The sequence below is a fragment of the Gasterosteus aculeatus genome, chromosome 17 (genome assembly GCF_964276395.1).
Source record: "Gasterosteus aculeatus chromosome 17, fGasAcu3.hap1.1, whole genome shotgun sequence".
NCBI classification, from domain to species: Eukaryota; Metazoa; Chordata; class Actinopteri; order Perciformes; family Gasterosteidae; genus Gasterosteus; species Gasterosteus aculeatus.
The window spans coordinates 15,872,329-15,887,107 of record NC_135705.1 but is presented as its reverse complement, the minus strand read 5'-3'; the positions used below and the strand labels follow the sequence as shown (position 1 = coordinate 15,887,107).

Genomic DNA, 14,779 nt, shown 5'->3' with positions numbered 1-14,779 from the left:
TTTACTTGCTGCCATATTGGTCCTGTTACTTATTGGGTGACATATGGAGTAATACCGATATATCTGTAATGAGTCTATGGGCAAAAACACGATAGAAAGTGAGGAGAACAAGTTGTGTGTTCGGTCAGATTGCTCTGCATGTATGCATATGGGGGGGGGGGCATGAATGGGGTTGGAGGAGACTGGATGCCCCGATCCTTGATCCTCCACGTAAAAAGGGCACCTACAAAGGCTTCCATACAGCCTGTAGCATTGTTCAGGAGACCACAGCTCATAAAACCATTAACATTATCCCTACACATTATAGCACCTACTTAAGACAGCACCTACTTAAGACCTCAAATCACTGCTGTATATGGCTACGCTGGCTGCCAGTTGGCTTTTTGTCACTATGTGATCCCATGAACATGCCCAGATCATCTCACTTGTTGCCCCGGGGCAGCCATTCCGTACATGGGGCCCACCCCACTGTCGCGGTCACCGGTCGGCTTTGCGCCCCGCGCTGCTGCTCACACGTCTAAAACCAGATTAACCAAAAGCCACTGGAAATACGTGAGTATTTGTATGGTGGCCTTGCACATTTGCAAATAAATCCCCCCCCCCCCCCCCCCCCCCCCACAAAGTTATGTACTTCATCAAGTCGGTTCATTGGGGCTGTCTTTGGTCACTGTGCAAGGCCCCTCTACAGACCGGTGGTAACTTTGCATACGACAGCCCCCAAAAAGACCAGTGAACAAGCCAGTCACCAGGTCACGTCCCAGCATCTGCACGACCCCTCTGGTCAGCACAGCACACGGCTTCCTCTCACAGCAGCAGTGTACCTTTGCCTGGCTGATCCCGCCCCTCGCTGGAGAGAGAGAGAGAGAGAGAGAGAGAGAGAGAGAGAGAGAGAGAGAGAGAGAGAGAGAGAGAGAGAGAGAGAGAGAGAGAGAGAGAGAGAGAGAGAGAGAGAGAGAGAGAGAGAGAGAGAGAGAGAGAGAGAGAGAGCCGCCGCCGCTGCACGCAGGCTCGCAACGGAGCCCATCGCAGTTGACCGTTGGAGCAGCCGGCCCCCCCACACCCCACACCCCCACACCCTCCCCCCCCTCACCCCTCCACCCTTCCAGTATGCATGCTCGCCAGGAACCCACGACCCAGCAGAACACTTCCCCGGCCGGAGACCATCTACTGAAGAGTCGACGGTGATCCAATTGGATGTGGCAGGCGGACCGGAGGCGGAGAGCCCGGAGTGACTGGAAGAATACGGCACTACGACAGGGAGCGCAGGCTGCCGCTCTCCCCTGAACGCGGACAACCATGCATGTGCTCTTCTGGGGCTGGGGGTTCCTGCTCTTCCCCGACTTATTGACTGTAGTCGCGTCCACGGGCAAATTGCGTTTGAATACGAGCACAGGTAGAGTATGCGTTTCTTCTAACACCGAGTGCGGAGAATGAATGAGTTTGCGACTCCGCGGCTTCAGCTACACGAACCCGAAGTTCACCGAATGCCTGTCATTTGCTTGCAGTGATGTCAAAACAGCCTTGCACTTATCCTTAAGTGCATTGCTACCCCCCCCCCCCCCCCCCTTGTCCCCCCCCCCCCCTCATCTCCCCCACAGTAAAGCAGGAGATCGGCGCTTACGAGATTGTAACGCCGGTGCGAGTGAATGAAGCCGGGGACAAGTTTCCAACCAGCGTGCACTTTATGAGGAAAAGACGGAGCTTGGACGAGAGCACCGGGAATACCGCGGAGCACTGGGCCTCTCCGGCTGTCCACTACAGGATATCTGCTTTCGGGGAGCACTATCACCTCAACCTCACGCTAGATTCTGGATTTATCGCACCTCTCTACACTGTGACGGTACTCGGAGCGGCCCGAGGAGATAACGTAACGGATTTTGCGACAGATGGGGAAGAGGAAGAGGAGGAGGAGGAGGTGGAGGAGAAGGAGGAGGAGGAGGACACGGAGTTAAGGCACTGCTTCTATAAAGGACTTGTAAATGCACAAGCGGAACACGCAGCAGTCATCAGTTTGTGCTCCGGACTGGTGAGTTTTTACGCACGGTTAGACACGTCGTGCACGGGACGACTTTACGACCGGGCTCTACTTTCCCACCGTGGGTATTCAGGGGCAGTCATTGCCTACACAAGACTTCTAAATCAAAGAAAGTAAACACACCGTCAGTGCAAACTGTGATCGTGCAAATACAAAACCCAAGGAGCCATGTTGCGATTATCGGCATGTCTGTATTTAGGACATAATTCAAAAGTTGTTCATATCCCAGTCTCAAACTAATTTTAGTCCGAGTGAAGTTGAAACAGATGCCAAATAAATCGCCTTCAGCCAAGTGCTCTGAATCCCCCTCGCCTGGTTCTGGTCTCCCGGTTGTCGGTGACGTCTTTACGCACGCTAGTAGAGCGGGAGTACGGGTGGTACCGACGTCATCACACATTGGTTCCGCTCCCAGCCATGCGTTTTGGACTGGAGCAAAAGTGCACTCAGTGAAATAAGAGATCTGACTTGACTGAAGAGGCGGTCTGTCCGCCCCCCCCCCCAGAATGACAACTACAATATTGAAACGCTCTGAATGCACTGAGCTTTAGGGACTTGAATTGAAATTTATTCCGCGTAAGTTTATTTAAGATGCCGCAGGGGGCATTTGTAATAATAAAACTGATTGTCGACATTTCAGTACATCCTAAACACTTGTGTTAGCTGTTTTCATTCTGGGAACTAGTAGGGAGATTCTTCCTTTCTTTGCCAACTGCCCGGGTCACTCAAAGTGCAACCGGTCCTACTATAGTAATGGGAATAGTGTCTTGCACAAGGGAACATAAGGAAGCTTCTCCCTGTACCCCATTGCTCGAGAACAATCCAACTTGCTGCATGTTTTTGCACAAACTGGAGAATTGAATACTTATGCAAATGTAATCGTGCAAAGCTTGCATCAGCTGGCTTGCTGATTCTCCTCGGCTAATGAACAAAACGCAAAATGTGTTTGGGTTGGCGTGTACCTTATCTGAAGCATCACAGACCTCCAAGTTGGGCAGTCACACTAATTGGAAATGAGAAATACACATAACAAAGCTTTCAGCAAGCTTGCCAAGTACATACAATCTCAGTCCGATAGGCATCACATGTCTCACCATTATGCATTCTCTCTTGTTTTGAGACCATTATCACATGCGTGCAAATTGCACTTATTTCACCTTTTTATGAAAGCCCTCGGGTCTCTACATTGCTAACTTTCTCTAATGAATAGTGAATAAGCGCCATTCTGCTGTTGCTTGTCCTAAATATTTTGATCAAGTGTTACTCCCCATGTTTGCATATGTTGTCGCCGTGAAGGAATGAGCATTTACAGAAAATGGATCGAGACTAACGGAATGCATTCTTTTTCTGCCCCCCAGCTTGGCACTTTCAGGTCTCCAGAAGGGGAGTATTTTGTGGAGCCCCTTCACAGCTTTCAAGGAGAACACTATGAAGAGGAACACACAAAGCCTCATATTGTATACAGGAAGCGCGCATCCACGAAACAGACCACTGTGGAGAACTCAGCTTGCGACACTTCAGGTATGGTGTTTGCCATTCACGCAGACAAGGACCTCACCACTTTGCACATTCTAGACCACACAGACAACTCAACTGTAATGTCTCTACGCATTTACAAACACACAAAAGGGTAATGCACAGCTACTGAATGTGATGTGATTCAGACCTCACCACTGAGGTGGCTGCAGTGAACTTGAGAGCAGTGGCCCCTTTTTAGTTTAACACCACACAAGTGCTTCTTGGCGTGGACCCTCCAAGGGCTGTATGCTAAACAGCGTGTGTGAGGTTGGTTCTTGTGCTCCCGAGTGTTTTCACAGGATGCGTTTTGATTGCAGAATTTCCCATTCATTATGTTTGCACATTATGCAACCTTTTAAATTGGTTCCCACATAAACAGACACAATCATTACGTTGCCCCGAGTCTGTGACAGAAACTGACTATGTTACAGTAACAGAGCTTATCGAGCCATTACAGTTGTAGTATAGTACATGGTACATCTATTGTGACATGACAAAGACATATCACTATGTGACCAATAGCAGCGTATGATGGAATTGAAGTGAAAGTGTGGTGTGAATCTATGTTCGCTGACGTGTCGTGTCTTAGGCTGCACATTGTAGCGCCTACAGCTGCAGCAGAGTTGTGAGCGAGCTTTCCAGCATTTGGAAGTTCACTGTTATATCATTCTATCTCGGTTTACTGGCTGCACTTCCTGTTGACTCTTGTACTTCCTCTTCCTCTTTGATAAGAAAGTTGAATCGACCCACTGCCTTGAAATTGTATAGTCATGCCCTTGAAACTGACAAAAAATAAAAGAAATCTGGAGAGATTTACGCATTGTGCTCGACATCTTTCTGCAGATGTTTGGCTTTACTATTTATATCAATGTGTGTGTGTTCTGTGTGTATTTTTTTATCCATTCTGTAATACAATATTTGAGTGACATCACATCCTGGAGGAACATTAAATTAATTATTATTATTATTATTTGTGGCCAAGGATGGTTCATTCTTTTACTTCTAAGTATCATTATTACCTTTGAAGTTAGGAAGAGGATTACATTTTTAAAATATTTTGAACCATAAATCATCCATACTGACCACAAATCCACTAATGTAACGTGGTCCAGCTCACTGTTATTTAGGTGTCGGTGCATTGCTCGTGGTTTAGAAAGGATAATCTGCATGTGAAACCAAAAAAAGGGCTAGCATTTGGCAGTTTAGTTGCCATGACATCATTGAAATAAGCGTTGAATTAATTCAGAGATTTTGCTGCCAGTTGTTGAACTTTTCCTTTTGGTGTTTGCACTCACTGCAGTATGTGCTCCATTTCTTTATGGCTGGGTGCCAGGTTTACCTAGTCTGAACTCTTTGCCCTCCTCTCTCCCCTCTTCTGAAAGTGGAGGAAGAGAGGAATACAAGGCATTCCAGGCAGTGTTCATTTGTCAACCCACTCTGAGAGCAACAATAAACAGAAGAGCAAAAGAGACAGCAGCTAATTTCAACAATACCCACCTCATTCATCTCCACCTTTAAAGACATACAGCAATGTGTTATCTTGACCATCATCACATGTATTCATACCTTTTCCGTTTTTCTGACTGAATGTATTTCTTATTATCATCGTTGTGTATTTACACATGCTCCACCCCCCCTGACTTCTCTCCGTAGGACACAAACACAAATATAAGAAGCTTAGGAAAAGATCCGCGGTCAGCGCCGGCATGTTCAATGACGTGGAGTCACTGAGCGCCGGCCTGGCCACCAATGCTCTGCTCAGATCGGAGAGCGCCAGCTCCAGACCGGCGAACGATAGCAGCGGGGACTCAGGACCTCACAGGAGATCAAAGCGCTTCCTCTCCTACCCGCGCTTCGTCGAAGTCATGCTGGTGGCCGACAGCAAAATGGTGGAGCATCACGGCAGCAACCTGCAGCACTACATACTCACATTAATGTCCATAGTAAGTTCCTTCGTGACTGCACGTGGAGAATGTTTGCATGCTGAAGGTGGTTTGCTGGGATACGGAAGTTGTTTATGCGTCTGTATACTCTGCACATACAGGCCAAAAAGTAGCTGCATATGTGCATATTTGGGCACTAAATGTACGTACCTGTTCTGCTCCACCTAAAGTCAGTCAGTCGGCCTTTGGAGGAGAGCCACAGGATGGAAAAGGGCAGCCTAGGGCAGGGGTAAACACCACTTTCAAACGGTCAGGGGGAGGAGGGCAGCTTGAGGTAGAGCCTACCTGACAGCTTTGATGAATGTTCAAAAATAAGTTCAGGTATGTCACATAGACCACATAGTCTCGGCCCCTTCAAATAGTAGTTTCCGCAGGCGTCTGGGAGCCAACGGTCCTCAGGGGGAAGCTGAGTTGACCTCTAACTCTATGTCTTCCAATCAACCAAATTTCACCAAAAGTACTTCTACAGTACTAGTAGTAGTAATCTACAGGAGGGTCGCCCATGATAGTCAAAAGTAAATGAACCGTGTCACATTTCACCTGGGTTACAGGTTAATCCTAATATTCCAAACACATTGTGTCTTGAAGGATGTTTTAATTCCACGATTGAGCTCATGTATTGTTTTCTTTATTCAGGTATCTTCCATCTACAAGGATCCCAGCGTTGGCAATCTGATTAACATTGTGATTGTAAAGTTAGTCATAATAAACCACGAGTCGGTGAGACCGCTAAATTAGTCAACTACTCAATTATTCTACACTCACAAATAAGTGCACGTTAAGTATATGGTGTACTACTTCCCAAAGTGTACCTCTGATCATTTGTCTTGTATGTTCTCAGGATGGCCCAGACATTTCATTTAATGCACAGATCACTTTAAAGAACTTCTGCATTTGGCAGCAGAGCCAGAACATCCTGGATGATAACCACCAATCCCATCACGACACCGCTATCCTGATCACCAGGTGCAAGAGCAACATCCACCTATCGCATTTCTTTCCCAACAAAATATCCCATCAATCAAAAGCGGTGTAACCAGTATGAACCAGCTGCATCAAAACCATCAAATGGGTCCCAGATGGTCGACAAATAGAACTGCCGTTTTAAAATCAACTTAGATAAGGGGGACCCGATCAATTGTACTTCTTTTGTGCTGTGCCATTGACCTTGACTCCATTGTCTTGGCAGGGAGGACATCTGCAGAGCGAGGGATAAGTGTGACACCTTAGGTATGTAAAATACTTTTCTGTGGGTTTATTTAACTTGCTCGTAGGCTCTTAATCATAAACTAATTCATGGTGTTGATAGTCGCATGTTCCTGAAAGAAGAACACTGTGTTGTTGTTGTTGTTAAGGACTTGCAGAGTTGGGGACGGTGTGTGATCCATACAGGAGTTGCAGTATCAGCGAGGACAACGGACTCAGCACTGCATTCACCATCGCCCATGAACTTGGCCATGTGTAAGCACAGCGTGTTTTCCCTGATTCTTTACCTCTAACACTGCCATCCCTTCTGGTTAGAGAACGGTTTGCTTTCACGAATCAGGAATTCACATGCATACCTTACCAGCAGATGGGGATCAAGGAATCCTGCGTACAGTCAATGGACAACACACCATCGGAACATTCTCTTTGGTTTTCCCACTGTTTCCGTGGCTTTGGTGTGTTTCTGATCATATACTTCATGCAGTGTGGGTGTCGGGGGGTGTTAGCCTTCTAAAGCGGAGACTGTTACGGACCTTAACAACCCTCATCGTTACTAACAAATACTCCTTCTGGCCACTAAACAAAAGGTGGGATTGTTCAATCCCACGTTTATCCGCATCAAGTGGTGACAACATGCTTGTCGACTGCTTAGCCCTGGAGCTCAGTGTTGTTTGGTACCTGTCAGGTGGGGAGCTGAGCAGCTCGGGGGGGGGGGGGGGGCTGTGGGCAGTGTGGTGCGGTACCTGTCCACCACCAACGGGGATCCTATTTGTTCTCCCTGCAGGAGCTGGATTGCCTCTCCTGTGCTCACTGTGCTTCTGCCATGTCGACTGCCCAGTGTTCATATAATTCACAATTGGGCTTGTTTGATTCCAAATTCCCCACAAGCACAAAATACAAGCGCGCTGTATTATTTTTAGCTGCAGCCGTGAAAAAGGTTTCCTTAAAGCAAATATCAGCCAGTGGCACCGCTATTATATAATCAATGTTAGATGAAATAGCATTTTGGGCTTAGAATCTGCCTGGTTTATTCTGGTTTAGAAAACACTAACATATTAAAAGTCTGAGCCAGGAGCGATATAGAGAGCATCATCACCATTAAACCGCATTACATCAGCGTGATGTGAACTGTATTCTATGACATCTGTACATGTGTTTCTGTTCTCTCGCTGCCAGGTTCAACATGCCTCATGACGATAGTAACAAGTGTAAGGAAGACGGTGTCAAGATCCAGCAGCATGTGATGGCTCCCACACTTAACTACAACACAAACCCTTGGATGTGGTCCAAGTGTAGCAGGAAGTACATCACAGAGTTCCTCGAGTATGTCGCACCGTTTTATTCACGCCGATTACATTATGCAGACGTTGTTTTTCTAGTCGCAACACTCAAACAGCACGTTTTATTTTCAAATAATATATACAAAGTTCTATTCGCTCAAAGAAATGATTGCATGTTTTACAAACTATCGTTAATTTAGAGGAAATTAAATAATTAATTTTGCGTCCCCGAATCTTGAGAACCACTTTCGACATATAGCTGACTGAAGATGAACAGAAGCTTGTCAAGATAGCGAGCGGTGTGCAGTATGGGTTCTATATAAATGTAGAAATTGAATTGGCTGTACTGAGTTTGCTTTCTGTCTGTGTGTCTTGTTTTTTTTTCCTTTTTTTTTTTAAGTCATTTTATTTTTATTTCTTAATAGCACAGGATATGGTGAGTGTCTACTCGACGAGCCCGTTTCTCGGCCGCACAGTCTCTCGCAGCCGCTGCCTGGACAGATATACGACGTCAATAAACAGTGTGAATTGATATTTGGGCAAGGAACGCAGGTGTGCCCTTATATGGTGAGTGGAGTCGGCTTGCAAATATAAACTGTCATGTTGCGCATGTGGTGTCTCTGAGGGAAGCCTCAGTCTTATGCTCATGTGCTGCTGAGATTCTCAGCTGAACTTGGATCATTAAAAGTTGTATTAAACAGCATACCGATTGTTCTTTCCGAGAAACAAGCAAACAAAACCAAATTGTATTTATTAGGGCTGTTAATAGATTAAACAAAATTCATTAATTGCACATTTTGAAATGTGCGATTAATAAATGTTGTTTTTGTTGTTACATTGTTGTTTATAATGAATGTTGGTTTTTCTTCAAAAGACTAAATATTAAAAGTAATGAGTAATCACTTTAGAAAGTGTGTATTTTAGACACTGCTGTTTAATTGTTAATGTTATTTTAAACACAAAACTACACACATTTGATCATCTTAGAGGCAAAATTCTAACTAGCGACTCTCCATAATTTAACGGCTGTGTGCCAACAATGTCCCCACATTTAGCCCGAACGTTTTCAAACCACGTCTTTAAAGGACACAGTTGTGGTCCTCTGCAGACTGTGTGCCGCGCAGGGTAACGTTGGCTGTTGAGCTGGAAGTAGCATAGCAGCTAGCTTAGCCTAGCGGTGGTCCGTTTGACACTCACCCCCCTTCTGTTTAACATGTGGAGTAATTCCTCTGCTCAGTTCTCTGTATGTTGCACCACTGTTTGTTTTACTTCCAATGCAAAAAGCTCTCGCCATCTTGGTGTGACTGCCTGCAGCTAGTGGCTTTTTTGTTTCCACGGTCAACTTCTGGTTTACTTAGTAAGTAAGTAGTAAGTAAGTAGACAAACGAACGTTAACTACGTTAAAATATTTTGTTGCATTAATCTAGGCATTAATCGCATAGATTAATGCACTAATGTTAACAGACCCAGTATTGATGTATACAAAATTATATCTCATCACCTATAAATTCTGTTAATAACTCCTTGAAGAAAACGTTTTTGAGGAAAGGTGGAATCAGGCTGAAATGTCTTCAGGACATCAATTCTTGGCTCATGTTTTCTGGTCCGACAGTAAAGTCCTGTAAACCACTAGGTGAGAAACACCTGGTAAATAAAATGGATGATGCAGCAAACACATTGTAATGTGCGGTCGAAAGTCTGTCGGCCAACTGGAGTCCATGTATTCTTTGAGTTGTATGCAGCAGGGTTGTTAACATGGAATTCATGGGAATCCCAGGGATAATGCTGTGTGTGCGTGTTTCTCAGACCCAGTGTCGCAGGCTGTGGTGCACCAGTCCAGAGGGCGCCCAGCGGGGCTGCAGAACCCAGCACATGCCGTGGGCAGACGGCACTGACTGCTCTCCTGGAAAGGTACGTTTTTACACTTTTGCATTATGGTTTAATACACATGTGGTGTAAAATAAAACGACACGTGACTATAAAAAAAGTTTTTTTTTTTTTAATTCAGACATTTAGAAAAGAAAACAAGTTTCCAAACACTTAAACACATATGCCAACGCAAGTAATTAAAAATGGCTGACATATAAGTAGGTGGCATGAAGTAGTAAATGATGGAGGACTGTCTTAGTGCAGCTTTTAATTAGGACATTCTCAGTAACCCCTTGCTTCCTGCCACTAAGCCTGAAGGAAACATGAAAGGAACATAAAGTCTAAAGATGCTCAGACGCACGCACACGCACACACATACACACACACACACACACACACACACACACACACACACACACACACACACACACACACACACACACACACACATGTTCTAACCCTGTCAGGTTTACGCCAGCCTCTCATCCCATGATATGCAGTAAACCAGACTAAACACTGTAGCTGGAGTCTGCTTGTTGAACAGTGTAAGATTATCCTTATGAGCTGCAATGTATTCTATGTGTGTGACATTTTCTTCTTCTGTCCAGCCAGATCCTGTTTGGAAAAGTCTTTTTTCCACTTCTTATTCTTTCCATTTGCTTCACTGTGTAATTTCTCCCAGATTAGCATCAAAGCACAAGAGAGAAGATAGATGTGTTGCCAGTTCCGCGGATGACATTTCATGTGCTCCCTCTGTCCGACCCTCTTCCTTTTGACTCTTCCTCTTCCTTTCTTTTGCTTGTCCTTCCCCCCTTTACCTCCCTCTATCTTACTGCTTCTATTCTTGCTCGCCTCAATGATCCGACCTCTTTCTCCCCTTTTCTGTCATCGCAGCATTGCAAACACGGCCTGTGTATCGCAAAAGAGCATGACGCCACACCCGTGGAGGGGGCCTGGGGAGTTTGGAGCCCTTTTGGTACCTGTTCTCGGACATGCGGCGGAGGCATCAAGATGGCCGTGCGCGAATGCAACCGACCCGTGTGAGCAGTCCTTCCCTTTGTAGTCACGCATTGCCTAGTGGACCTTGTCTCCATCTTAGCTGCCAAACGCAGTGTTGCATGGATCAAACCTCCTCAAGGGAATTCTTTCCATAGCTTGTGTTCATCAAGAAAGGCCCTCTTGTTTGGGATTCGGGCGTGATGAGAATTTTGAAGTTTGAACCTGAGAACAATGCTAAAGGCGCAACGTAAGAACATTTATTTATGAATCTGTGGGGAAAAAATGCTTTCTACAGGATGAATTTAAAATATAAATATTCATTCATTTAATTAGTTCCCTTCCACAATCGTCCTTACAGGCCCAGAAATGGAGGAATGTATTGTGTGGGTCGGCGAATGAAGTTTCGTTCCTGTAATTCTGAGCCCTGCTCCAAGCAGAAGAAGGACTTCAGGGAGGAGCAATGTGCGGCTTTCGATGGCAGGCACTTCAACATCAATGGTCTACCTCCTAATGTTCGCTGGGTGCCCAAGTACAGCGGAAGTGAGAATACATATTTTCTCAGTCACTTACATCCTGCCTGCTCCTTTTGTCAACTCTGTCTCAAATGATGTAAGGTTTGACGTTGAAACGCATCACGTGTTCATCTCTTGTCTCGCTTCCTTTGTCAGTTCTGATGAAGGATCGGTGCAAGTTGTTCTGCAGGGTGGCAGGCAGCACGGCCTACTATCAGCTCAGGGACAGGGTCACTGATGGCACGCCGTGCGGACCCGATACCAATGACATCTGTGTCCAGGGCCTGTGCAGGGTGAGGTCGCTTATTCATAGTAACGCTCGGCGGTGTGGTTCAAATACATGTGAACGGTGACCTTTCTTTCCATTTACTGTATGGAGTGGATTTAATCCTTTCCATATTTTTACAGTAAATATTTTTTTTTAAACGTGTCATTCTTTGCCAAACCACCGTGTTTAATGCCAGCCAGACGGATACGGTTGTCTCTGAAACTTGATTTCTAACAAACATCAATATGCTTTTGGAAAGAAGCACTGGGAGGTACACGTCACTCTGAACCACACTCAGTGTTTGGTTACATTGGGGTTCAGTAAGTTGGCTTCCTGGCCTTTGCAAGTGGATTTGGATGCTTTGGAACTTAAGCTAAGCTCTTTATCCTTTAAACAAAATCCAAAATTGATTTAGCAAAAACCGGCAAAGACAGGCAGAGCTCATGCCATTTCTAGTGTCGTGTTTGAAAGGAAATTTATTACAGACACGTGTCAGCAATATATCCATAACTCACTAAGTTCAGACCAGTAGTTCATCAATAACTAAAGAACAATGGCAAAGTAGAAGGATGTTCATCTCCTAATATTTCAGTGTTGAAGTTTTGCCAACTAACTAATTAAAGACAAATGTGCATATTGTGCTGTTTTATCCACCTTCTGATATTCTCTCCTGCTCTACGACCTTCTCTTCTACTTTACTTCTTTTTTCCTTTCCAATCAGCAACATTTATATTACTCCTGGCATTATCTAATTTCTTATTTAATATAATATATTTTCACTGGGCAGCAAGCAGGCTGTGACCATGTACTGAACTCCAAAGCCAGGAGGGACAAGTGTGGCGTGTGCGGAGGGGACAACTCCTCCTGCAAAACTGTGGCAGGCACCTTCAACATCGTCCACTATGGTGAGCTATAGCCTCTTGTATTACACTAACATTTCATCTTCAGCAGAGTATAAAACCCTTGTTTATTGCTTTAACACATGTTTCCGTATGCTTGGATGTCAGTATAAATAGGGAGGAGGTGTCACTCGTTGGAATAGACACAGACCTAGAGTGCTGTAATGATCTAAACATAATACTTATGCTATTCGCAGGCTATAATGATGTGGTAAGAATACCCAGTGGTGCTACAAATATAGATGTGCGTCAACACAGCTACTCTGGGAAACCAGAAGATGACAACTACCTCGGTAAGACCTCCAACCTTTGGATTAAAGAAACTTCTTTTCTTTGTACTTCCTCTTTTTGCTTAAATATCGTCTCCTGCCTTTTATCAAGCTATGTGCTGGTACATATTTTATTCATAAAGAATTTCTTACATTTGTAAATGTATGTCCCTCCGTACCATTTACCTGTATGTCAAGTCATGGCTGCTTTGTCACAAACACGCGTATGTCTTGTTGCCAAGAACATGCTAATACTTGAACCCAGATTGCCCGCTGGTTAGCATTCCATCAAGGTCACCAGAGGTGTGTTTATGTGTATTTATATCTACTTGCGTATGGCACAGTCCTTTTTGCCGGAATGAGCTCAGCTATTCACAGTCATATTAGTGTTATGTGTGAAATGGTGAGGAAAGGGAGGGAATTAGCTCCATAATCGCATTAGGATGAATGAGTGCAGCAGATTCACATCTGCATTGGACATCTCCAGGATTATATTACCCCAATGAGACTGAACTTCTGTCCTCTGCATGTACCTGACATACTAGTCACGTTGTTGCTAAGCTGCTGCGTCACGTAAAAACACGAGCTATTATTCTCTTCACGTTAGGTCGTTAATGTCACAAGAACGATCATTTTCGCAAAAATATTTCCCATTTGTAAATTTTTTTCAAAGGACATTTTGATTTAGCATAAAATACTTCTCCATCTGGCTTTCAGCCACAGTGGCATCAAGTACCCCAAAACTGTTTTTTCTCTCTCTGCAGCCATATCAAATAACCGTGAAGGGTTCCTGCTTAATGGAGAGTTTGTGGTCAGTATGTTCAAAAGGGAAATCAAAGTAGGAAATGTCGTCATTGAATACAGTGGCTCTGACCATGTCATTGAGAGGATCAACTGCACTGACCGCATCGAAGAGGAGATAATCGTCCAGGTAAATTGTCCTTATCCCGTTGGCTTTGCATACCAGGCAGGGGATGCAGAGTGACAATGATTTAAAAGCAAGTGTCGTGTGTAAAACGTATGCAGCAACTTTAATGCTACAGACTTGACCTCTGAAAGTATTGCTTGTACTTTGGAAGATGTGGAAAACCTGGGATGGTATTCATAAAGACGATCCCGCATTTTCCTCAGGTGCTGTCTGTGGGGAACCTTTACAACCCAGATGTCAGGTACTCCTTTAACATCCCAATAGAAGACAAACCTCAGCAGTTCTTCTGGGACGTCTATGGGCCCTGGCAGGAGTGCAGCCGCCTGTGCCAAGGTGAGGGGGAGGCAAAAGGGTTTGGCACCGTGAGATGATGGGAGTGGTCAAGGATAAATGGTGTGTTGAGTGTGAAGATGGAGATGCAACAAATAGGGAGGGGGGCGTGGGAACCACTGAGCCAGAGGCGTAGGAGGGATTGTCCGGCTAAACTTGACAGCTTCATGCTAAACATATAGGTTTGGAGCAAGTTATTAATGTTTGACCTCATAGTATACTGTGTCAGATTGCCTTTTTTGACACGATCCTGAATATGTCGGAGTGTGTAGGCGTGCAGAGGCGGATCGCAGGTAAACTCGAAAACCTGTTATGTCTTATGACTCAAACACTTTGTCTGAGAATCTTGCTCTCCACTTTTTGACACTGCCTTGCTTGAACAACCAACAGTAAATTCCGAACAGAAACCCCATCAGGTGGGTCACACTGGTGGACATGTAGTGCCCTCAGCATCTTTGTGATTTATATAGCTTTCCTGGCATTCTGCGGCACACAAAGCTTTCATAGCAAAACTCGGTAACATGAGGTACTGATAGAGAATCTATTTCCTGCAGCATATGAGGTTTAAGTCTCTCGGTGCTTTTTGATTCAGTGCAGCGATGTCAGCACAAGAGGCAAGGAGAAGCACATTGCTGCTGGTAGCCATTGCGACCCTACAGAAGCCGCTGTCAGGCAGTTTCATTTGAGGAAGATGTTATGAGACCCTATTGCATCGCCAGGCTTTCA

General features: G+C 45.0%; 1 protein-coding gene across 2 annotated transcripts in view; it reads left to right on the top strand.

Annotated features, from left to right (window-relative positions):
• Positions 1-975: 975 nt before the first annotated feature.
• Positions 976-14,779, top strand: part of adamts9 (ADAM metallopeptidase with thrombospondin type 1 motif, 9) — a 36,586-nt gene continuing 22,782 nt past the window's right edge. For both annotated transcript variants that reach the window (XM_040202908.2, XM_078091567.1), the window contains exons 1-18: positions 976-1,393; positions 1,599-2,026; positions 3,391-3,553; positions 5,204-5,493; positions 6,130-6,213; positions 6,335-6,459; positions 6,683-6,723; positions 6,849-6,954; positions 7,876-8,022; positions 8,405-8,546; positions 9,786-9,890; positions 10,743-10,888; positions 11,206-11,387; positions 11,516-11,652; positions 12,415-12,532; positions 12,724-12,819; positions 13,560-13,726; positions 13,927-14,056. In XM_040202908.2, the coding sequence (XP_040058842.2) occupies positions 1,297-1,393; positions 1,599-2,026; positions 3,391-3,553; positions 5,204-5,493; positions 6,130-6,213; positions 6,335-6,459; positions 6,683-6,723; positions 6,849-6,954; positions 7,876-8,022; positions 8,405-8,546; positions 9,786-9,890; positions 10,743-10,888; positions 11,206-11,387; positions 11,516-11,652; positions 12,415-12,532; positions 12,724-12,819; positions 13,560-13,726; positions 13,927-14,056 (2,704 nt within the window). In that variant the 5' untranslated portion in view covers positions 976-1,296. The remainder of the gene's footprint in view (positions 1,394-1,598; positions 2,027-3,390; positions 3,554-5,203; positions 5,494-6,129; positions 6,214-6,334; positions 6,460-6,682; positions 6,724-6,848; positions 6,955-7,875; positions 8,023-8,404; positions 8,547-9,785; positions 9,891-10,742; positions 10,889-11,205; positions 11,388-11,515; positions 11,653-12,414; positions 12,533-12,723; positions 12,820-13,559; positions 13,727-13,926; positions 14,057-14,779) is intronic.